The sequence below is a fragment of the Lytechinus variegatus genome, chromosome 4, assembly GCF_018143015.1.
Source record: "Lytechinus variegatus isolate NC3 chromosome 4, Lvar_3.0, whole genome shotgun sequence".
Taxonomy (NCBI): Eukaryota; Metazoa; Echinodermata; class Echinoidea; order Temnopleuroida; family Toxopneustidae; genus Lytechinus; species Lytechinus variegatus.
This window is the reverse complement of record NC_054743.1, coordinates 39280729-39306192: the sequence shown is the minus strand read 5'-3', so window position 1 is coordinate 39306192 and position 25464 is coordinate 39280729. Positions and strand designations below refer to the sequence as shown.

Genomic DNA, 25464 nt, shown 5'->3' with positions numbered 1-25464 from the left:
GATTTAAATAAAGTCGCACTTAAATGCCCACGCGCACATAATATGCAACGAGCAAGCAATCTTATTGATCAATACGCAGTAGTGCCCGCCCTCTTGGCATGATCTGACCAATGCGGTCATGCCTTTTATATCGCGCGCAATTAGACATTTAAGTGCGACTTTGAGTAATACTTAAATCTTTGTGAAACGCCCCCCTGATATCTAGATCAATCATGATTATCCATAAGCTGGGTGGAGCTTGTACACACGACCTCTGAGACCAAGGGAAACTACTCCATGATACAGTAAACAGTGGTTTATTTCCAATTCGTCTAATGCCATTTTGTCCAATTGTCAACTCGTCTACTATCATTCGGTCTACCATCACTTCGTCCACTATCCACATGGTCTGATTGCAAATGCCTGTAATAACCAGTTGGTCCAGTTGCCATTGGGTCTAATTGGACTTAGTGTTAATTGTGCCAAATGAATGAAAATGAAATCGATATTAGAACAACTGGTTATGAGACGAAATGGGATTAGACAAAGTGGTAATTGGACTAAACGGTTAATGGACCGAGTGGTTGTAATACGAAATGTTGATGGACGGAATCACATTAGACTAGATGAAGGTGGACCATGTGGTGAGTGGTCGAGTTGTCAATAGACGAATCGGCAATTTACTCAACCGTGTATTGGGCCATACCAATGCGTAAATTACTCCACGTATGCACACGCACTGGGGGAAAAAAGGTGTAGAACTTTGTTTCCCGTGGTCTCAAAATGTGTGCGTGGAAGCTCTATCCACGTACTGGTTTTAAGAAGATGATAAACTTCATATTTTCCTTTTACTACGCAAGATGAGGTGTACGGATAACGTCTTATAAATTTGGAGGGAGTTTTTTTTTTATAGTATTACAAATCCGGAATCAAATAGTAATTACTTACTTAGTCCCACACACCTGAATACATGTTTGTAAAGTTGTAGCTATGCTAGTCTAAAGGCATTCGTAGTTTAATGTCATTTTATTTTCACTTATGGACACTCGTTCATACGAACGTCTAATTATATATGGTGCCTTCAAAGATATAAAACAAAATGTGTTTACAGGGAAAAAAAAGTAAACAAATGTGGAAATGTTAAAATACAACATTCCTGAAATAAATGAATGTGCTGGAAAAATACACATAAAATGGAAATTATGTTTATGAAGTAGTATTTGTTTGTGCATGGATGCCAAATATAGTTTGGTCAGGTTCTCGCTATGACGCAACATACCACCATACACAGTGGTGCTCAAAAGTTACCCCACCAGAAAATTAAAATGACACTTAATTTTGCCTTGTTTTAGATATAATTGTGACGTCGGCTGATAGAATATATTGCATTCGATAACTTCATTTCTCTGGCTTGCCAACATTGTAGTGCTGTTGTCTTCATTCGGCATGAAAGTGTGCATTTTGTGGTGGGGTTTACTAACTTTTGAGCACAACTTTATCTCTTTTTCAAAGAATAAGTAAAAACCATCTAGCTTTCAGAAAATAATAATTTTTCAAGTTGATTTAATCTATGAAATGCCAATATTTCAAAGAAAAAACAAATAATCCTGCAATTGATTGAAATACCTGATGACCCTGCATATTAATAATACATCGGAAGATCACCCCCCCCCCCCCCTTAGAATAATCTTGCCAAGGTATAGTAGATATATCAACTTTTATTTTAGTGCTTGTCCCTAGATTTGGGGTTTCACCTCAAAAGCAGCATACATTCCCTTCATGATTCAAGGAACGCCCATCCATAACTTCACCTTTATTGGGGGGGGGGGGGGGAGAGGGGGATAATTATAATTTGTGCACTTTAAAGACAGAAAACACCAATATATACTATTGTGGTAGGACTTTCCTTCAGTGCAAGTTTTCATTACAGCAGCTGCCAAGGATTTGTAATAGTAAATCATATTCATGGGCAAATGGATGGTTAAACTTCACTTCAATGTTCATAATATGTGCATATATATCTTCATACCACATTTTGCAAAAAAAACCCCAGAAACTATTAGCATACTTATAAAGTGAAGTGTCAAATACAATAACCATACACCACATATTAATATGTGTGTAATTGCTGGGAACATAAATCTCATTTTCCTATATATTTCCTATATAGGCAAAGGAGGGAGAGCCGTCATCATTGAGGTAGTATATCACACACTACACAACATCAAGCTCTGTTTCATTATTAACCAAATGCTTACTTAATCAGAATGGTCCATTTACAAAGTCTATGTGAATTTCAGAATTCAGTAGTCAGTGGATTTACTAGAAAATCAACTTGTGGGAATGAACTGATTGATTCGGATACTCCGGAAACCTTGAGGGTGGTGGCATAAATAATAATTTATAAAATGTCCATCAATGAATAATTAAACATCCATGGAAATACTGTTTGTTTGAATAGGCATTTCTTAATACAACAATACAGGTGGTAACATGTCCTCCATTGTTAAAATTGCGAAAAAGACATAACAGTGTTACAGAGCATCCATTCTTACTATTTCTTTCACGAATTAGTAGCTATGCTATCACAGACCATCCATTCACAATTCAAAACACACCCTACAACAGACACGAGAACAATACTGATGCACGAGCTAGACACAATAACGGGCTTCCAAATCCACCCCTGCTCACGATAGTTCCTCCCTGCGTTTATACCGGATTATGGGATTAAGAGGGGTGTGGATCATGGTTTGGTAGTTGATGTCGGGGAAGTAGCCATCGACCAGGTCAAACTCGAATATCCTCAGCATGACGGACCAGATGGTCTTGATTTGAACGTAGGCAAAGTTCTCTCCGATGCATCGATGACGGCCAGCCCCGAAGGGTACGTAGGAGAACTTCTCGCTGTTGGATTTGCTCTCGTCAAGGAACCTGTAATGTGATTGACAATAAGGTGATGCAACCAGCTGTTACAAGTTCCTAAGGTTTCATGACATTTGCTCCCGCAACAACTGCGCCGATAGTAAATGTACACGTTAAGCCAAACATAAAACCTATCCAACAAACCCCAATCCTTATCTTTACATTATTCTGTAACAAAAATTCTATAACAATCCTAACTCTAACCCTATGCCTTCTGAGATAATCAGACCAGAGCAATTGTTGCAGGAGCAAAATGTTGTGTCACTGCTCCTAAGGGCATACTTGCTCTTGTACTTGGTTGTTACCAAGAGCATTGCTGGGCAGCACTGCCACTGATGCAATAGCATAAGCACACCATCCTGAGCACCATTGGCATATTCACTATCACAACCATGATTCCCATCATCAACTTCATCACCCTCATCAACATCACCATCGTCACCATCATCACCATTACCATCATCATCACCATCACCATCATCATCATTCATCATCACCATCATCACCGTCATCACCATCATCATCATCACCATTACCATCATCATTACCATCATCACCATCATCATCATCATCTTTTCATCCCTCTGTTTTGAATTCTTATATCCTGGCATCCAGCTGTCTTTCAATCTCTGATTGACCAGAGATGAAGCCCATATCTTTATCACTACCAACATCATCACCATTATCTAGGTTAAAATCCTTATGGCAAAGTATCCAATGGTCCTTCAATCTCTGATCAACCGTTAAAACACACACCTCTATCATCACTTCTGTATCTGTACCCGTGTGGGTTAAAATCCAAATTGTCTTTTAATCTCTAAATGACTGTTAATGAGGCACGTGCCTGCAACATACAATACACCTTCATCATTACTACCATCATAGTATTCACCATCACCAGCTATCATCATATTTCCACCAGTCTGGGTTGACATCCTTAGGTCCTAGAATCCAGTTGTCCTTCAATTTCTAATTTCCCGTTGGTGACACACACCAGATCACAAGCAAGAATGGTAATTACCATCAGCACCAAACACCACCATCAACACTGCCCACCACCACTGGCTATCATCATCAAATGCTCACCTGTCTGATTTGAAATCCTTGGCCCCTGGCATCCAATTGTCCTTCAATCTTTGATTGACCATTGGTGACACACACACCTGATGGCTAGCAGGAATGGTCATTACCACCACCGCCCACCACCACCAGGTATCATCAAGTGCTCACCTGTCCGATTTGAAATTCTTGGGTCCTGGCATCCAATTGTCCTTCAATCTTTGATTAACCATTGGTGACACACACACCTGATGGTCAGCAGGAATGATCATTACCACCACCACCAACCACCACCATCATCAACACCACCAACCACCACCATCATCAACACCGCCAACCACCACCACCAGGTATCATCATCAAATCCTCACCTGTCTGGGTTGAAATCCTTGGGTCCTGGCATCAAATTGTCCTTCAATCTTTGATTGACTGTTGGTGACACACACCTGATGAATGACGGGAATGGTCATTACCACAAGCACCAACCACTACCACCACCATCATATTCATCATCACCAACACCACCGCTTATCATCATCATCAAATGCTCACCTGTCTGGGTTGAAATCCTTAGGTCCTGGCATCCAGTTGTCCTTCAATCTTTGATTGACCGTTGGTGACACACACACCTGATGGCCAGCAGGAATGGTCATGCCCTTGTAGGTCTACAAGTGAATAATAGTTAAATAATCGACTGAACCTCATTTTTTCCACTGAAACTTTATGAATATTGCCAGTAATCCAGAGACCCAACATGTTCCCATGCCGGATCTCCCCCCCCCAAAAAAAACCCAACAAATTCCAGACTTCATACACTTTTATGTCCCTGTTACTAGTATACATGTAGAAGTATCATTAAGTTACCATCATAGACATAACTCTGTGCAATAAGACCAGGAACACCAATCTAAATACCTTGCATGCATTACCAACCTGAACAAGACTCTCCTTGACAAAAGATGGCTTTTAATACACACATTTATAGAATCATGACTTTTCAGAAGTTATAGACAATACCATACCCCCCTCTCTGTCTTGCTTCAGGGGGATTAAAGAAATTCCTTGATGTGTGAAACCCTTCCAAAATTATTAATATTTATGAAGCTTAAACCACAGACACTCATGGACACTATTAGACTGCTTCGTAAAATGGAATGGCCTATGGCTATGAAGATTAATCGAGAGGCTTTAATACCTAGTTGGAAATAGTGTCAAGGGCAAGCACCAAAATAGTACCCCTTTTCAGAAACGATGCTTGATCATACTGGCCTATTTTGGTTGACCATCAGATTAAACTTTTTTCTTTCAATGTTTCTCCTATCTTTTGCATCTTAATTCTGCCCAAAGAAAACAGTGCCATTTGCCTCCCTGCACTCCCCCCCCAATCCTGAAAAAACCCAGATTCATTTATTTATTTTATTTCCAGGCAAAAGGCAACAAGAATATGTATAAGAAAAAGAAATTACCACCAACTACTGTTTGTTATTCACCAAAAAGAAGAAAATATAGAACTGTTAATGCTATGAAGCTCTCCTCACTAGTCGGGTTCACAAATATACAAAAATAAAATCGGTATAAAATAGCAATAAACATTTAGATGCATTACTTATTAAAACAAAGAACTCAATAATAAAGAGTGTTTGTTTCCATGTGCAATTATAATATCTAGTCAATATGAAATGTTTATAAACGTTATGCTATTATCAGATAGTAAAGCGGAGTCAGAAATGCACTGGATTGATACACTTACCAAGGAAGATTTAGCAACCCTCATCATGGTCATGATTGGTGGTCTCAGTCTCAGTGTCTCCTTGACACAGTTGTCCAGTAACTGCATGTCTTTCAGCTAAAACGATATGCAAAATATTGTTCGCTGATTAAATTTCAACTGCTTGCAAAGCAAGTCTCACAAAATATACATAATTTGTGATCATCTGCCTCAAAATCCCCATTATAAATTGCCAGTAAAGGTTGTCTGCAATTAGCAAAGTTAGTAGATTTATACACAGAAATATGGATATCCTATCTGGAGCTCGGTTAACAGAGGGATTCTTCTGCATACTGTCAAAACTTTGATGGTTAACATAAACCAAGCTTCATGATGCTAACAGTTGGTGACTAATTTGTTCTTAGCCAATCAGGAGCAAGGATTTCAGTAGCTTATATCCGTTGTTAGTGAAAATCACAGACTATGAAATCGTCGTCTGAGAAGCATTGTGACGTTAACTCGAAATTTTCGTCCCCGGGTCAATTTTTTGTTTTACATATCATCTTTTAGAGTTTTTACTTCTTTCGTTTGGTCTAATCGAAAAATCGCAAATTCAAAAATTTATTGAGATATCCATCAGAAACGTATTGACGTTAACTCATTTTGGCGCTATTCTTGAAAAGCATATGGGCGTTAACTCTTACGGTGCGGTGAGTTCTAGGTTAACGCCAGTATGCCTGGCTTTCAGACCTGTCCCAATTTTTAAAATAAATCACAGCGTTAACAGTTCTGTATTTTCTTCTTTTTGGTGAATAACAAACAGGTATGTCAGAGATTTCTTCTGACTACTGTAGGAATTACTGGAAATTGTGTGCATTATACGGTGAACAAGAAGAGCAGCCCCTTTGGTGCCAAGGGCATGAGAGGGAAACACCCTCCTGGCAACAAGACACAGGATTCGATCATAGAAAAGGTCAAAAGGCACATACCTACATTTCAAGTAATGAAATCTCAAATACTGCAGAAAAAACACAGAAAAGCAATTCCTTCCACCAGACATGTCAACAATGTACAGACTCTTTACAGAGCAATATATTTCAGAAAATGTCCCATTTACAGAATATGTGTACAGACAAGTATTCAGGAAGTACTTCAATTTAGGCTTTCATGTCCCTAAAAAGGATAGATGTAATAGATGCTCACAATTTGACTTGATGGATTCAACTGAAAAAGCAAATGCTGCTGAAGAACAGAAGAAACATATCACTGGGAAAGAGAGGGCAAGGGAAGAAAAATACACAGACAAAATGTGATGCAACACTGATCCTAGTTTTTAATCCTTCACATTTGATCTGCAACAAACACTGACTTCCCCTTAAGAGAAAGCTATCGACTGAATTTGGACTTTATTTGCCTTGATGATACTTAATATATCCATTGTTATCGTTTGCCTTGTGATCGAACTGCTTATTTATCTTCCATGTGATGGTTTAGTCTTATTTTCTGGAGTGATTTTTGTGGTTCTTAAATGTGCTGTGATAGAGAGAGAAATTTGAAACGCCACGGACGTCCGAGATCGTAGTCCCATACATTCACCCCGGTGCCTACAGTTATGTGAACATAATACTGGTGAGAATAGATGTGTTACACTGACTGAACAGTGACATTTTATCGAGGATATTAGAGTTTGTGACAGTGTTATCAATTCTATCAGTATATATACGTTCCAAATAAGTGTAGATTTTCTTTACAATGACGCTGAAATCAAATACTCATACCGGAGCCCTGGGTTCTGAAGATTTCAGATAAAAATTACCGAAATATATGACTACATCTGCGTTACGATTAGCCGTCCACCATCTGCATTATTTTTATGAACATAACATAGAGCAGAAAGATGAGAAAGCACGAATTGACTATGTGACAGATCTTGTGTGTCATATATTACCGCATCTTGATTCTAAGATATGTGAACATTTCGTCACCATGCATGAACAAGATAAATATGGCGACCATGACCAGAGAGATCTACACGATCATGATGATCAAGACGAAGTAATCCTCCATGAAGTCGAGCACACAGAGGAAAAATCAAAACAAGCATGCAAAAGCTGCTCTTCAATAGGCTTTAATCTCATTTCTCTCCAGCAGCAAATAAAGACATTATCGATCACAGTGAATAATCTTATTGCATCTAATGACTCTAATCTTGTTCGTGATGTAAGCAAAGAGGACAGTGGCCAATCAGGAAATTCCATTGATGATCAACTAAAGGCTTACAGGGAAAAGCACCGTGCAATCCACGAAAGTTCTTGTAGGCCCAAAAGCAAGAACGATGTGAAAGCAGATATTCTCATTATCGGTGATTCCATGACAAGAGGATTAATCCCAGCCCGATTGTCAAAACGCCGTGTTGCATGTAGGACCCTCCCAGGCGCTAAGCTTGAAGATGCGTATGACAGAGTGTGTGACTTCGTTCAAATTAGTAAGCCTGTTGAGGTTATTTTTCACCTCGGAACAAACAATGTCGTGATCGATGACTCCAGTGAAATTGTTGCCAAACACACCTCACTGATTGAAGAATTGAAGAAATGCCACGATTTCGAGTTTGTCACTATCTTATCAATCATTCACCGGCGCAACGAGAGCTCGGAAACTCGAAAGAAGGTTGATGACGTCAACGAGTCGCTGAAACTATTGGCCAATCAGAACAATTGGTCATACATCGACAATGGGAACATCGACTCGACACTCCTGACGAGAGATGGCGTACATCTGAATAAAAGCGGAGCGCGGTTATTAGCCGTGAACATTATTCGACATATGCGAGGAGTCATGCCTGGCGAGACCATGGGGGTCCATGGCGAGACATACTCCGGGACGCACCCCGCTTCTCTGAATCTGCCCCGTCAAACACGGGAATCAGTTCAATACTACCCAGGCTCCGAGAGACTGAGTGACAATGATTTTCCTTTTCCCCCGAACCACAAAATGAACCGCAGGAAAAAGATGTATCGAGAGCGACTGTTCCCTCGGGATTGGATAGATTCTCTGGATACGGCGAGGAGACTCCTGAACAGACGACCAAGTCAATGAAATTCATGCCACCCCAACACCAATGTGAATATCATGATCTTATTGATGGAAGCATTCCTCCCATCTCAAAATCAGGAATGAAATTATGTCATATCAATATAAATTCATTACCAGCTAAAATAGATGAATTTAGCCTTCTGTTGAAAAACTTCACGTTTGATATTACAGCGGTAACCGAAACACACTGTGATGAGACAATAACCGATTCAGAGTTAGCTATGGAAGGATTTACAATATTGAGAAAAGATAGGTCTCGACATGGTGGAGGTGTCGCGTTTTACGTCAGAGAAACCCTTCACTTTAAACATCTTTCACAATTTGATAGTAGTTTGGAAGCACTTTGGATAAATTTACACGTTAACAAAAAGAATATATACGTATGTGTACTGTACAGGCCACCCAACTCACCAGTATCTTTCTTTGATGAACTTAATCGCCTAATGCAGAAAGTCATTGATGTGGCTGATGAGATCATTATATTAGGCGACTTGAACTGTGATTTTAGTACTTCGAAAGCAGATCATCTTGCTAATAGCTTGCAAACATTGATGTCCGGCTACTTATTTGACCAACTTGTTGACATTCCTACCAGAATTACATCAGGCTCAAGTACAATAATTGACCATATTTTTACCACTGATTCTGAAAACCATTCAATGACTGGAGTATTTAGAACATTTTTGAGTGATCATTTTCTGGTCTTCACCGTATTTGGAAGCGATTCCCCTAAAAAGTTAGACAATTACATCGAATGGAGGAGTTTTAAGGACTTCAGTTCAGAATCATTTGAACAAACTTTGTCACAATTACCTTTTTATTTAGTATTTGATACAAAGGATGTGAATTATGCATGGGAATTATGGTATAATATGTTTATGAATGCAGTAAACGATCATGCCCCCTTCAAAAGAAAACGCATTCGTAATAATCCATGTCCATGGATCACAGGAGACTTAATTTCTTTAATGAATACTCGTGACCTTTTGCACAAGAAAGCCACAACTTTGAACAGCCAAGTGATATGGACTGCATATAGGCGTCTGCGAAATGTTATTACTCATAAAATCAAGGAAGCAAAAAGTGAATTTATACAGTTACAGATAAACAATAACGCTGGAAACTCTGGCGCAATCTGGACAGTTCTTAAAAGCATTTGTAAAAATAATAAGAATAATAAAATATGCCTGGAAGTAAATGAAAGTATTATATCTGATGCAGATGAAGTCGCCAGATACTTGAACGATTATTTTGTTGAGTCTGTCGAAAAAATTGCAAAAGTATCTGAATCTGACTACAATCGCATTCTGTTTGACAGCGATAATTTAGCACCTCATAGGCATGACGTGGATGCAACAAATAAAGCACCAGTACATGATAACGATGTTTTTGAGATGCCATCAATTTCTTCTGAATTTGTTATTTCGGAAATAAACAAATTAAGAGTGAAAAAGGGCACAGGGCATGATAATTTATCTGTAAGACTCTTGAAATATGCATGTAAACTACCAAATTTAATACAGTCACTTGTATACATTTTGAATTTATCAATTGAATCGTGTACCTTCCCTGACGCTTGGAAAATTGGCCGTGTTCAACCAATCTTCAAATCGGGCGATAAAAGTAACCCAAGTAACTATAGGCCAATAACAATATTGCCTGTTATATCAAAAGTAATAGAAAAGGCTGTCCATTCAGAACTCATGTCCTATCTAAGCAGAAGATCGCTATTATGCTCGAGCCAGTTCGGTTTCAGACCAAACCACTCGTGTGAAACGGCTCTTCTTTGTATGATAGATGAATGGTCTCGTAACGTCGACAATAGGAAAATGAATGGACTTATCTTCCTCGATTTACGTCGAGCATTCGACACTGTGAACCATGAACTCCTTTTAGATAAATTAGCAAAGTATGGTTGTAGTGCAAGTAGTCTTAAATGGTTTCACTCGTATCTTGCTCATCGCAAACAGTATGTTTCTGTAGAAAATAATAAGTCGACAATTAAAGATATCAATATAGGTCTTCCCCAAGGGTCGGTACTTGGCCCACTAATGTTTGTTTTATTTATAAATGACCTACCAAAGAGTATTCCAAATGGATCTGTGTTCATGTATGCCGATGATACGACCATATCTGTATCAGGCACATCTAAACACGACATTGAAACACAGCTTAATGAAGTAATGAAGCGAACACATGAATGGTTAATTCGAAACAAGCTTATTCTCAATGTCGATAAGACTAAGACAATGCTACTTGGTTCGCGTCAAAGAGTTTGCACATTACAAGATAAAAACTTAGATATTATTACAGACGGAAAATCCATAGCATGTGTAAATGAATATAAATGCCTTGGTGTTATCATTGACTCATATCTAGACTTTAGGAGTCATACAAACAAAGTTGCAAAAGATGTTAAGCAAAAGTTGGGTATTTTGAGGAGACTGAGATCTACCTTCTCCGCTGAACAATTGTCACAGATTTACTGGGGGTATATAGTGCCCCATATTCTCTATTGTTGTAATGTGTGGACAGGGAGAAGTGATGTCAATTACGATATCCTTAATCGCCTACATAAAAGGGCAGCATACTTAATTTCACACTTAACTTGGGAAACCCCGTCCAATGAAGTATTTAATAAATTATCTTGGCCAACATTGGACAAACTCTTTTGGAAATCTGCCTGCTGCACAATGTTTAAAATAATTCATGAACTTGCCCCACCTATACTTTCACGTAGAATTGTACTTCTAGACACCGTACTAATGAGGAACTCTAGACGATCAAATAAACTGATTTTGAGACTCCCAAAATGTTCCACCTCTTTTTATCAAAATTCTTTCCTTTATTCAGGTGCCACAAAGTGGAACAACCTTCCGGACGCTACGCGACTAGAAAAGCGGCCAGCCTCCTTTAAATTACTCCTAAAATGATATAATCACAGATAAGAATATGACATCACTTCTCATACTTACAGCACATGCTACATGTATTGTGTTTAAATAGAAATGCATGATCACTTCCTCGATTTGGTTTTTATCCTATGCTATCTTATGCTTTTCTTAAGAATATGCCTGACTGGTCAAATGTTACATAATTACCTTTGCTCCTGAACTCTCTCTCTGTTTACCTCTGGCCCTTTCTCTCTCTCTATCTCTTTCTTCCTATCTTACCACGTCCTTTTACTTTCTCATTCCAAATCTTATTCTGATGTGTATATATATTTTCTTTACTTATGTTTTCTTTATGTTATGAAATATATGTTTTTTGGTATTTATGCAGAGCCCTGTGGAAGACCAGCGATTTTAATGAATTTTTTAATTGTATATATTGTGTAATTTTGCATATTTGTTTGTATAAAGCTGAACAGGCTACTCTGGATAAAGATGTGAAATAAATAAATAAAAATAAATAAATAAATGGCACTGGCAAAATCAAACATACAATATCTTTCGCATCCTACCGGGTACCCAATTAGCACCTGGGTCGAGAGTGGCAAAGTGTGGATTAACGCCTTGCCAAAGGACGCTAAACCGCGGTGGGATTTGAACACACAATCCTCTGTTTACTAGGCGAGAGTCAGAACCACTACACCACGGCTCTTCCAATGGATGTACAATACATTAAGTGTTTAAGTTGTACAATACTTTAAGTAACATGCTATGGCGCATCTTGAGTTTTAGTCCTTGCTATGAGAGCAACCCTTAATCTAATTTTTACTGGCTGGGAGAGATTCAAGAAGCATAAGGGTGCTACGTAATTAACGCTCCCATGTGCGCCCACCAATCCACAAAGATTCAAGAAGCATAAGGTGCTAACTTTTCAACAGCCTGTATTATCTGGAAATGCTCACATTTTCTTGTGATTCCTTGATATAGGTCCAAAGACATCTTCAAGTTTTTTGTGTGAAAATTCTAAGGGAATTATTCACGCAAATTTGCAAAATCCATCTTAAAACATTGTCAAAAAAACTTTAAAAAGCGAATTTCTTGAATCTTTTATTGTGCACGTAAAATCAGTTAACGTCACTATGCTTCTCAGGCGACGAAACACTCCTCTGATTTACAACACAGAACCTCAAGGTACATTTCAACATGATGCAGGGTTTTGTCAGAGTGGATTAATAAGACTGTGACGTACCTGTTCGTATGTGACCGGTGCTGATATATCCCCACACACTTTGGTTTGCTCTGCTATACAGCGTTCCTGTACCAATAAAAAAATAAAAAAATGAATAAATTGATAAATTTTACTGTTTTGAAGACTTCAACACTTACTAGCAGGGTAGGGCTCAATTACTTTCTTCAATCACAATGACATAATTGAAGAAAAATTAATGTTCAAGTACAGTTACTTTTCAATTAAATTACATTTTTTCAATTACAGTTATCGATTACTTTCGTCAATTACAATTTTCATTTCTTTATATAAAAGTCATAAATTAAATTAATTTGTATTCTGTACGAAGCACCACCTATTTCAACATAATTCTAAGTTACAGAGAAACAGACAAGATGAAGGTTTATGTTAAAGAGCACCGACATTGCCTATTTCACTCTTTGATGCTGAAGCAGTTGACATGGAAAAGGTCACAATTAAATCACAACTTTAAGTAAGTTTATTAAGTAATTAAATGTATTTAAAAGTAAATGAAGTCAATTACATTATTTCAAATAACAATTACTTTCCCTCACAAAATCTCAAATACAATTACTCTAAAAAATGTAAATAATTACGGAATTGATCAAATACCTTAAAATTGAGCCCAACCCTGCTTACTAGTTCTCAAAAGAGTTAAAACTTTTCCTCAATTTTGCTCTTTGCAAGGTTTTGACCATGTTTTAAGTATCGCAGTATAGGAAACAGGAAAAAAATTGTATTTGAAATCGGAGTGAGAATACATTTAATACATTTTTCCAAGTCTTACAAAGATTTGCCATTTATAGATTCAAATAAAATCAAATAAAATAAAAACCTCAGATTTTGTACAAAATAGACGGGAAATTTATGTCAATCTTGATATGATTTTGATCTGATACAATATAAAGTCAAGTCAAGATTGATCTGAATTTCCTATTACAACTTTTGGTAAGACAGGCCCCTGACTGAGATATAATTGAGACAAAAATGAGATGAGTTGTTAACCTCTAGCAGCAATGAATCATAATTCAAGACAAATTTGGAATAAGATATATACAAGCTCTGGTTTGAATTGGGGCCATGGCATGGGGTACTCAACTATTAACAAGTGGAATGCCTCTGGCCATGTTGAAATAAAGAATGAAGTATACCTGAAGTTCTTTATCCCTAGCAACAAAGAATCCTAGCCAAGCACTGGTGGTAGATGAAGTATGCTGACCAGCTAGGAGCAAACCTATACACATCCCTGCGATCTCGTCATCAGATAGGGGGCGCCCTGATTTGTAACGAGACTCAATCAGCGTTTGAAGCATGTCGTCTTCAACTCCGGTCTCACGTCGTTTGGCGATGGCCTGTACCAGGGTAAATACAACACAATTGAAATATTGAGTTGAGATTATATACGTGTGAGTATTTTCGTAAGATAGTCTCTCCTAATTATATTTTAAGCAGCATTGTGGTTTTGTGATTAAGTCTAACACTATGGATCTCAAGTTTGATTTCTGTACATAAACATGTACAGACCTGCCAACCTCTAGGAATGAAAAACTGTATTCTGTGACAAAAAACTGTATTTTTCCCCAAAAAAGTGTATTTCATAATAAAATGCTTGGCGCACTAGCTCATCGCGGTGCTCAAGCTGCATGCAAGCTAAAATGCGCACTGCTCTTGCAGATGAAAAAGAAACATTGAAACATGTGTATATCTCACAAAATGATTGAAAAAAAAAACAAGTTACCTGAAATTACATAGATCTAATAACCATATTCGTGTATATTTTATGAAATAGAGACATATAGAGATGATTTTTCTCAATGAATTATAATTTTTTTTACCAAAAGTGTATTTTTTAAAGAAAAAACGTACTGCCGTATTTTGGTTGCAAAAATGTACTAAATAGGCCTAAAACGTACTGGTTGGCAGGTCTGCATATACATTAACAACCAACCTGAACAGGAACTTATAACCAAATCAACTTAGGTCATACATTTTTTCCTTGAACAAAGATTCTTGGTTAGATTAAGTTATATAAGAAAAAGTCTATATTAAAGCACAATTCCACCCACAAAACCACTTTTCTTGTCTCTCTTCAGTGGTTGGATACATACTTCACTTTTACTACTACAGTTACCAAACAACCCCAAAGAGAATGTTGTTTTTATCATGAATGTTCTGCTCTTTTTTCAAAATAAACCTAAAAATAATATATGACTCCCATGGCCTAATAATCAGAGGGTTATTATTTCAAAGCCCACCAAAGTAGTAGAATTGTTTGGCAAGGCATCAATCCATACTTGGCCACCCTCCACACTGCGGTGCTCAAGCTGCATGCAAGCTAAAATGCGCACTGCTCTTGCAGATGAAAAAAAAATATTGAAATATGTGTATATCTCACACAATGATTGAAAAAAAACAAGTTACCTGAAATTACATTGATCTAATAACCATATTTGTGTACATTTTATGAAATAGAGACATATAGAGATGATGGACGCATGTACATGTACGCATTATGTGGTTACCCGATAGGATGTGCACATCAATGCTGTTGGATTAGCAATTCAAGCGTCTTGACTAAACACCGCTGGCATACTCCCTCCAGGGTGGGGAGATTGTGCATAAATCTGCTGACTGGAATATTACTATATATGCAAAGCGTATTAGAGACATCGTTTCAATCTGACCGCTGTAGTAAATAAATATGCCTTTACCAAAGTTGATGATGATGAATTATGATGATGATGATGATGGTGGTGTTGATGATGATGATGGTGGTGGTGTTGATGATGATGATAATGATGATGATGTTGATGATGATTGTGATGAAGATGATGATGATGATGATAATGGTGGCAATGACGACGATGATGATGAAAAACAGCATTTGTATAGCGCCATTTATCCGTACAAAACATTCAAAGTCACCGGCTCCCCAATACGTCACACATTATTTACACAGTTGCTGGAAAAGATAGGTCTTTACTTTAGATTTGAAGGTCTCAGTGTTGGTACAATCACAGAGTTGGACTGGTAGAGAATTGCAAGGCCGAGGAGCAACTAACAAAAAAGCTCTATCCACATGTTTTCTGCTGGGTACTGGGCACTTGAAAGTCATGGGTCCACACAATTCTGTACAACCAGAGGCGCGTAACACAAAGCTTAGCAATGATCTGAGAACATTTTGTACGATTGATTCCATTGGCTACAAGGAACAATCAATCATGAAAATCAGGTTTGCGATAAATCGCTTACCTTTGTGTTACAGGACTCGGGTCGACTTATACAGGGTCTAATGTAGTTCAAAATAAAACAATCTCTATACTAGAAACTATCTCACCTTGTAGAATATTTGTTTAATTTTCTTATGAGCTCTATCTCTCCTTAGAAAGCTTGGGAATGGTATCCAGCTGGGAGCCAGCCAGGCAAGATGGGTGAACCCACCATCAAGATCCGCATACAGCTGAGCTACTTCCTCGTTCAATACACTCCGGATCTCCTTCCCTAAAGATCAAAGGTATACAAGACAGTCATAGAAAGTTTTACAAATATTTTACCTTATTTCAGTGAAGTTATTCGGGTGATTTCATAAGTCGCCCTCCCTCATGGCTGCTATTGTTTCAAGCAGTTGCCTGTTTGTTATAGCTGGCCCCTGCATTTTTACACAACTTACTATTTTACATGCTTTATTTATGCAGTTTTCAGTCTTATACAATATTTATCTGTTCGATTGTCACACAAACATGTACTCATTTATGTCATTCTTATTGTATCAAGTTTTATCGTTTGTTATTGCTTTATGAATAAAATGCAGAAACTCCTGCAAAAAAAACCAAGTCTACAATTTCAAAAGGTACAAGAATATACTTGTGAGTTGAAGGAGGGGGGGGGGGGTTGGTTGGTTACTGAACTTTACATTACCATCAAGAAGGTAGTAAATGTCTTATTACCCCCCCCCCCATCCATACACATGCCTTCTCTCATAATCACAAACACATGAACCTTGATTTCTCCAGTTTAATAATTTGGGCAAACAAAAAATATTCCTGATTTATCATTATCAAATTTACTTTATAAACAAACATTTAGATCTGGAGTAGGTTTAGAGTTCAAATGTGCACACAGCATTAATTGTTTCAAGGTGTGTGATGTCATTGAGAACCAAGATAGCAGGTTCAAATAAAGAGATTTGATAACAAGGTTCAAGTTCATGTCACATCAAATAGATCATGGAGTTATTTTTGTTAATGCATGCTGTGAGTGGGCAACAGTATAAAGGGTCTTTTGAACTGTCTGAAGTTCTTTCCTCATCATGGATGCAAGATAACATACAAGAAAGAGTGGAGATTGTAAACAAAAGAGAGTTCTCTCGTAATCTTTTGTTTAAATTGATATGTTAATAATGACTTATTACTATAAGCTCACGCTCAGGGGTCCCTCAGAGAGGACTCAAAGCCTAAAGTCATCACAGGTCATAGATTGCAAGTAAATATACTTATTGTGCAATACAAATTCACAAGTAATATCAATATACCTTTATGAGTGTATTATATTATTTGAATAACTTCTTACCATGCAGACATCGGCTAGCAGTCAGAATGATCAGCTCGGATAAAGCAACAAAGAGGTCTGAAAGGTGAAAGATAATTCAAGCACAAATTTCAGTGAATAACTTCAGGAAAATGAATTTATCATACAGTCTACAATCATCATTTCTTAGACTTTAAATGCTATTAGTTTCCTCTTTGAATACTTGACAAAAGTTGCCCCTATTCCAAAATACAGTGTATACAAAAAGATTTAAAATGCAGGAGATTTATTTCTTTTACAATATTGCTAAAATCAACTATAATGAAAACACACAAGTTACAAGTAACTACATGCTAACACTTCACCTGTTCTATTGTTCATAATTTTGTTTGGCATAATCAAACATATGAACAACATATACAAACAATAGCATTAATAATAATAATAATAATATGTCCATTTATATAGCGCAGTTACTATTTGCCTATACTCAACTGCGTTTTGATACTTGGTATTATATTATCACCCCGGCCGTAGCTCAGTCGCCATATTAATAGGCACTAAAGCATTCAAGGAATAAATCCTACTGGGTACCCATTCACCTCTTCTGAGTCGAGTACAGCACAACGTGGATAAATTTCTTGCTGAAGGAAACTACGCCATGGCTGGGATTCGAACCCACGACCCTCTGTTTAAAGTCCAGAGACTAATCCACGTGGCCACAACGCTCCACATTAATAAGGAGAATCACATGAATGCCGGGAAAGGAAAAAGATTAACTTAATAACTACAACCCAAAGGACTTCAATATTATACATGCTTTGAAATAAATCAAATCCAATGTATCTGTGTGTCATATTGGTGTATTAAACACTATGCATTAAAAAAAAATCTTAAAGCAAAGGGCAGTGGCAGATCCAGGGTTTTTAAATCAGAGGGAGCAAAAAGCAAACTTGAAAATAGAGGGGCACAGATGATAATAGCTTCAAGTTCATCTAACAAAATTGATCAGCTCCATTAATATTTGTGTCAAATTGGTGATTCCCAAGGTGTACAGTGGAGTACATGCCATGCGCCTTGCCCTGATCAAGCACGTGCAAAGGTATTATCTTTTTCAACGTGGAGGAGCCGCAGTGTAGTGGTTCTGACTCTCGTCTTGTAAACAGAGGGTCGTGTGTTTGAATCCCACCACGGTCTGGTGTCCTTTGGCAAGGCTTTAATCCACAGTTTGCCACTCTCGACCCAGGTGCTAAATGGGTACCTGGTAGGATGTGTGATACTGTGTGTGCCTCACAGGGAATGGAGGATGTGCACACATTGTGTGCGGAAATGACTGATTGAATCCGATGACCAGGGTAATAATAAATCTGTAAAGCGCTTAGACCCGTCGTTCCGATGTATTAAGCGCTATATAAAAGCGGATTTTTATTATATCACTACTTATAATAATATCTTACTCTTTTCACCGCTGTTCCCCCATCTGTTGAAGTACTCCCTCGTCTCCTCCTCTATCAGTGGTATATGTCTCTTGAACTGCTGGATGTTGAGACCAGTCTTAAGCATCTTCTTCTGCTCCAAGAACACCTACGAGCAATCAACCAGTACATGATTCAATGAGAGTCTTGGAGAATGTTCACAATTCCAGGACAAAGAAGAGATCAGGGGCCTGTCTTACAAAGAGTTACGATTGATCCAATCAATCACAACTATGGATGGCCAGCAACGTCAACATCTATAATTCATGTTTGTTCAAAATATTTTCTGACTATGATGTATACTCATGCCGGCATTTATTGTTTTCTTGAAACTTTACCATGCTTCTTTGTTTATAAAGGACATTGGGCAAATTTCCTGTAGAAAAAATTATGACACTGATGGATTTCCATAGAGTTACTATTAATTGGATCAATCGTAAGATGTCAACATCTATAATTCATGTTTGTTCAAAATATTTTCTAACTATGATGTATACTCATGCATTCATTGTTTTCTTGAAAATTCCCTGTGCTTCTCTTTGTTTATAAAGGACATTGGGCAAATTTCCTGTAGAAAAAATTATGACACTGATGGATTTCCATAGAGTTACGATTAATTGAATCAATCGTAAGTCTTTGTAAGACAGGGGCTCAGGAACCTCTTGAAGGAACATCTTCATGTACTAACATAAAGCAGTTTCAGATTTGAGACAAAACATCTGTGACTTGTCTTTGTGTCATCTTGGGGCTTGGGAAAAATTGTTAATAAATATGGCAGCAGAGCAAAATGGAACATTGGAAGCTGACAATTTCAAGAAAGAAAAATATGAAGAAATCCTGAATGCAATGTTTTTCCACTGTTTGACTTCATCAATTGAAGGTTTGAAATTCAATACCATGTGAAAGTTTTATTTTATTATCAGGTATATTCTAGTTTACATGTACATTTTTCATAAATTGAAATTTTCTTTGGTTACACCAAACTGATGTAACAAATTTAGAGATAGTCTTAATATTTACAGTCTAAGGTTTCATTAAATAGTTACTTCTCCTTTCAAATTACGGCATAACAAAATTTTGATCTCAGTTAAGATTTGTTGTCGACAATGCTGCTGCTTTAAAAAGCAGCACCCATGTCTTGTTTCAGCTATGTTGGTGTGACAAAAATAAGTACAAGTAATCACATATTTTTAAACACTATGGCCTCTATTTTGAACTTGGGTTTACTTTAAACTCTGGTCTAAGTTTCTGGTTTGAATATGGATAGCCAATTTTTACATAATCTCTCACAGCAGACGTTCAATTTATCCGCTCATTTGACACCCAAATCTTTCATAACTGTCTGAAAATAATAAAACAGTTGTTTTCACCACTAGGAAAGACCAAAGTAAACATAAGAAACATACAATGTAAACACAATTTTGAAATGTTTGGCTTCCCATAAGACTAGCACAGAATTAGAGCATGGCCTAAGTGAAACTGGACTTCTAAATGCAGGAGAATGAAATCAACAAGACTGGACATACTGGATTGGGGACATCGTAAGCCACGCCTTTCCCGAAGACAGGGACGGTCAGATTGCTGTAGACTTCTTCCGCGTTCAGGTTCTCATTCTTGCTGTTGAAGAGGAGAGCACTGGCCTCTGATCCAATCAGGTAGGTGAAGGTCTTGCCGACCATTGTGAAGGAGAATACATCTCCATACTGTAAGAAGAAACAATAGAGGTTAATGTTAGAGTTAATTATTTATCATTCATAAAAGAAGACTCAACTGAATCCAGAGACAGGTCACTCAAGAATGAGATGTGCTCACTGTACAATCTCCGTTAAACTTCCAAGTCGTTCCCCATTAATGGTGTCAATGAAACTGTTGTCATTTATTCAACTTTACAACTTCAAATTTTGGCAGTATCTTTCAGATAAGTTAATTTTCTGATTTTTACTTTTTGTAGACCAAATTACTATTTTGCCTATTATTTTACAGAGTACCTCCCTGGGTGACTTATTGTTAGTTTTTGGGTGGCTGGTTAACTTATGTAAGGGTTGAGCAAATTGAAATATGAATAAAAATAAAGCACATTCAAGTTATGAAAGTCTAACCAATGTCTATGTTACAAGATTACTTAGCATTATAATTGGAGAGAAAATCTGACCAATGTCAATGTTACAAAATTACTTTAAATAGTGCTTATAATTGGAGGGTAGATTGCTGTTGAAACAGAGTTCAAATTGACATCCATTTTCAACCACTCCTTACCTTTTCATAGGCATTCTCCAAAAAGTCAATAGGACTCTGATTGAAAGCCACTGCTTGGCCAAGGAATGGAATACCAGTCGGCAGACGAGGGGGGAGTTTAATGTCCTGCAAGAAAATAAAATACAAGGCAGAATTTATTTATCTAATACCAGTCCAAAGACAAGATCCACAACCACATTGTTTTTGTTTTTTTGCTATATAAAGACCAGTGTCAGAATCCCAGGGGGGAGGGCACAAATTTTTGCGAAAATGGAAATTCCTTGGAATGGATGATTGCGTATGCATCCCTATGGAACGTGCATGCAGCTAGCCTGGCGGCACGGGCGCCAGGTGCGCTAGCGTAGAGGCAATGTTCTGACAGCGCTCTCCGGCCGCTTTTCACCAAAAATGCAGCTTATGTAGCAGATCAATGTGGACGGAACGGCGTAATGGAAAATATGCAAAGCTTTGGAGCATATTTCTTTCTTTTTTGTCTCGATTTAATAGAAGAAAATGCTATGCCTTGGAGCGGCTTTCTTTGTTCTTTTGCTCAATGAGACGAAAGTGCTATGCCTTGGAACGGAAATTTGAGTGTAAAAATGGGGGTCCCCTCCACGGCACATACCCACTATGCATTATATACTGAGTGCCCCCCCCCCCCGGGTCAGAATATAAGCTCAAACTATATTAACCCTAATGCAGCTGATACATTCACTGACACCAATTTCATGACAATACATGTATGTCTCTATTCAGCTGAAAAAAATCATAATCATGTGTTCCTGTGTAAATTTTGTGTGTGAGTATAATAAGAGTTTCTTAATTAATTTGTTGTAAATGACAATTAATTAATCAACATGAATTGTAGAGAGTAAAGATTTATTATACTAGTCACATTAAGCTAGTATAGAATGACAATAAAATAAAACCTTTGCATACCCGAACTAACAGAGCTACCAAGTCTCACGCATTATGCGTGAGACTCAAGCATTTTGGACTCTTGTTCATCCCCTCAAATTTCTGTCTCACGCAACTATCACAGCCTATCCCCATATACATTGTACACAATGTCTGTGATCTCCCTCAGATTCACAGAAAATCTCACGCATAGCTGGTCTTTGAACTTGGCATCTCTGACCTAAGTTATTCACATTACATTAGTCATTAATATAAGAAACATATCTCTCCAAAATAAACTTTATCATCATGTGTACCACCCCAGGACCAAAATCCAATTGAAACCAGTTGGATTTCCAACTGGTTTCAATTGGTTTTAACTGGAATTTAACAATTTCCAGTTGAAACCAATTGAAACCAGTTGGGCAACTGGAAATCCTAACTGGAACCAGTTGGGTAACTGGATATGACTTCCAACTGGAAATGATTTCTAACTGGAACCAGTTGGGTAACTGGAAATGACTTCCAACTGGAAATGATTTCTAACTGGAACCAGTTGGGTAACTGGAAATCCTAACTGGAACCAGTTGGGTAACTGGAAATGACTTCCAACTGGAAATGATTTCTAACTGGAACCAGTTGGGTAACTGGAAATAAAACTGGAACCAGTTGGGTAACTGGAAATCCTAACTGGATCCAGTTGGGTAACTGGAAATGATTTCCAATTGGTTTCCAATTGGAAATTTTCCAGTTACCCAACTGGATCCAATTGAAACCAGTTAATTTATTTATTTTATTTTATTTATTTTTATCTATTTATTTTATTTCCTGCCAGTGTGCACAGATTAATGTTTTATGAGATTCATCACAATTTACAATGTATCTATTTAATTTTTTTCAATTTGTTTCCAATAGTGTTTCCAATACTTAGCAGTGAAAACCATGTTCATAAATGTTATAGATTATAATTAAAACAGATTCAAAGATAATTAGTACACCACTAACTGTTACCAAATTACATCAAATAATAATACATATATTTGAAGAACTCCAATATGAATATATACCTATGAAAGTCTGTATTATCAATGCCCTTTACACTGGTATTAATAGACAAATAACACTGCTTCTGTGTTGGCATGAGCAATAGTTAGTGCAAATGCTAATTAATTTGTAACTAATTAAGTTCATTCCAACTGGAAGTTCCAATGGGATCCAGTTGGAAACCAATTGGTTTCAACTGGTTCCAGTTGAAAACCAGTTGCCTCCAATTGGTTTCAATTGGAACCAATTGAAACCAGTTGCCTCCAATTGGATTCAACTGGTTTTAATAGGGAAATTGGAACTGGAACCAATTGAAAACCAATTGAAACCAATAGCCAACTGGTTCCAGTTGCCCAATTGGTTTTAACTGGAACCAGTTGGCAACTGGTTTTCAATTGGAACCAGTTGTTCCAATTTCCCTATTGAAACCAGTTGGCCAACTGGTTTCAATTGGTTTTGCTCTAATTGGTTTCAACTGGATTTTGGTTCTGGGACTCCCTCCGCCCCTTTCGCAATTTTTCATTCTATAAATCGCCTTGTCACTAATTCACGTGCTGTTGCATTCATTTTTACAGACATGATCTATTAGAATGACATCAATTACCCAATCTCTGTTAAACTGAGATGTTTTGTTAAACCAAATGAAATTGAAAAAGCGTCATTACGTCAAAACCCCCTTTGGACAAAGACCACAGTTCAGATTGCAAACTGCGGTGTTGTACCCCATTTTCCATTTGGATCTCTTAAAAATCATTTCCAAGCCCTTATCAACCGCACTTGGCCAAGTAATCCAGGGGTAATCCCCGCTGTCTCAATTTCACCCCCACAGGCCAGTATATGAGCGTTGAGCAAAGGACGAAAAGATAAACAACAGCTGTGCTATTACGTAAGACTTCTCTGCCTGTAGTAGGACCTTCGGAATGAAATTATTGTATTCCATATTTAATCACGTTTTCAAAGGCATATTGTATTCAGTTATCCAATGTTAGTCCATTTTCAATTCCAAACGAAGAAAATCGACCTCGAAATAAGGAAAGCAAATAAAAATGATGGCATGCTTACAGGGACCGCACTGAGCGCTGCGCATGCATCCCATCGTGTGTGGCCCCCTGTTGTGACTGTATATGCCAGGCTGTTGTGTTATCTTCGGACCAACGTCAAGAAACAGGTGTTTTGATACTTAAATTGCTTGCTTGAGGCAGTTACGGTTTGTCGTGCTTGGAGAAGAGAATTGTTGAGAAGGGGAACTTGGGTATAGTGTTCTCAAATGGAAGTGTTTCGTCATATGGTAACAAAATCACCTTTTTCATGGGGCGAGTTCAAGACGCATGGCCCAATCTCTTCCAAAATCCTTTGCCTTGGGCTTGGCGAAATGATACTACTTATACATTCAGACACTTTGATGGTCATTTTAACTTGATTCTATATGAACTTACTTTAAAATTGTTATACCCAGTTGTTGTGTGTTCGGACTATCAATTTTAGAAAGTCATTTGACTTGGTCTTGGAAAAAATACAAGGGAAGTTTATCAATTTTTATTACAAAATGTCAGGAAATATTATAGAGAACAAATTAGATGAGTACAACTTATTGAATTCGTATTTTTTGTAATCCAGAGACAAAAAGAAGGCTTCAAAAATATAAAAGGTCCGGATACCCGACCCCCCATCCTACAACTTCCAGGCACAACAACACTGGCATCTTTATTAACGTTAAACCAGCAAGACAAAATTTTCCAAATTTCATAATCCTCCTCTTTTGAATCATTTTTTAAACCAATGATTCTCAAGCTGCCGATTCTCATGAATGAGCTGCAAAATTACCTTGTTTTGTGGTCCAAGAAGACTCTTAAAAGCCCATGCAATTCCAAGGACAAAGATCGTTGAAACAAGAATCATTGTCGCCAATGTCATCTCTCCAAATACACCGCCCACAGACTCGAAAATATTCACGAAATTCGCCATGTTTGCAGCTCAAATGACACTTAATATGACCTGAGAAAAGAAAGATTTAAGTCAACAAATTGTCATAGACTATCAAAGATACTTTCTTTCGTCGAAATTATAATGTCAATATACAAAGAAAGATAAATTAGGACAGATGAATGTTACCTTCAGAAAGACAAAGTCAGGACATCGGGCCTTGGGCAAAATATCACCGGAGTGTCGTCGGCAACGTACGGGAGAGTAGCGGGCTACAAAAAAACCTCGACTCGGTAGAGCGCTTACAGTTCTAGCAGACGCCTTTTTGTTCATGGCATGCTCACGCAGAGATAGTGCGATACGTTACCTTTGACCGAAAGACCCTCGGATGGTACTTGGACTCGTTCATTTTCAGAGATGGGGGATTCTTGGATAGTAAATGTGTTTGCATTGTAAATT

The 25464-nt window shown here is 37.6% G+C and overlaps 1 protein-coding gene across 1 annotated transcript; it reads right to left on the bottom strand.

Moving 5' to 3' along the window:
- Positions 1-819: 819 nt before the first annotated feature.
- Positions 820-25358, bottom strand: LOC121414019 (lanosterol 14-alpha demethylase-like). Its single transcript, XM_041607059.1, has 12 exons — positions 25195-25358; positions 24907-25077; positions 21163-21267; positions 20433-20609; positions 18889-19015; positions 17474-17530; positions 16242-16405; positions 14056-14256; positions 12905-12970; positions 5714-5809; positions 4516-4628; positions 820-2913 (listed from the first exon to the last, which is right to left on the bottom strand). The coding sequence occupies exons 2-12, from the start codon at positions 25045-25047 to the stop codon at positions 2670-2672; spliced, it is 1491 nt and encodes a 496-aa protein (XP_041462993.1). The 5' UTR covers positions 25048-25077; positions 25195-25358; the 3' UTR covers positions 820-2669.
- Between the last annotated feature and the right edge of the window lie 106 nt (positions 25359-25464).

What these genes read in the sequence shown, in the direction of transcription:
- LOC121414019 (XM_041607059.1), bottom strand. Translation starts at nt 25,047, where the DNA reads ATGGCGAATTTCGTGAATATTTTCGAGTCTGTGGGCGGTGTATTTGGA. An exon ending in CTTACGATGTCCCCAATCCA is followed by an intron (nt 19,016 to 20,432) that starts GTATGTCCAGTC and finishes GATTGCTCGTAG; the next exon opens with GTGTTCTTGGAGCAGAAGAA. An exon ending in CTAGGGATAAAGAACTTCAG is followed by an intron (nt 12,971 to 14,055) that starts GTATACTTCATT and finishes TTATTGGTACAG; the next exon opens with GAACGCTGTATAGCAGAGCA.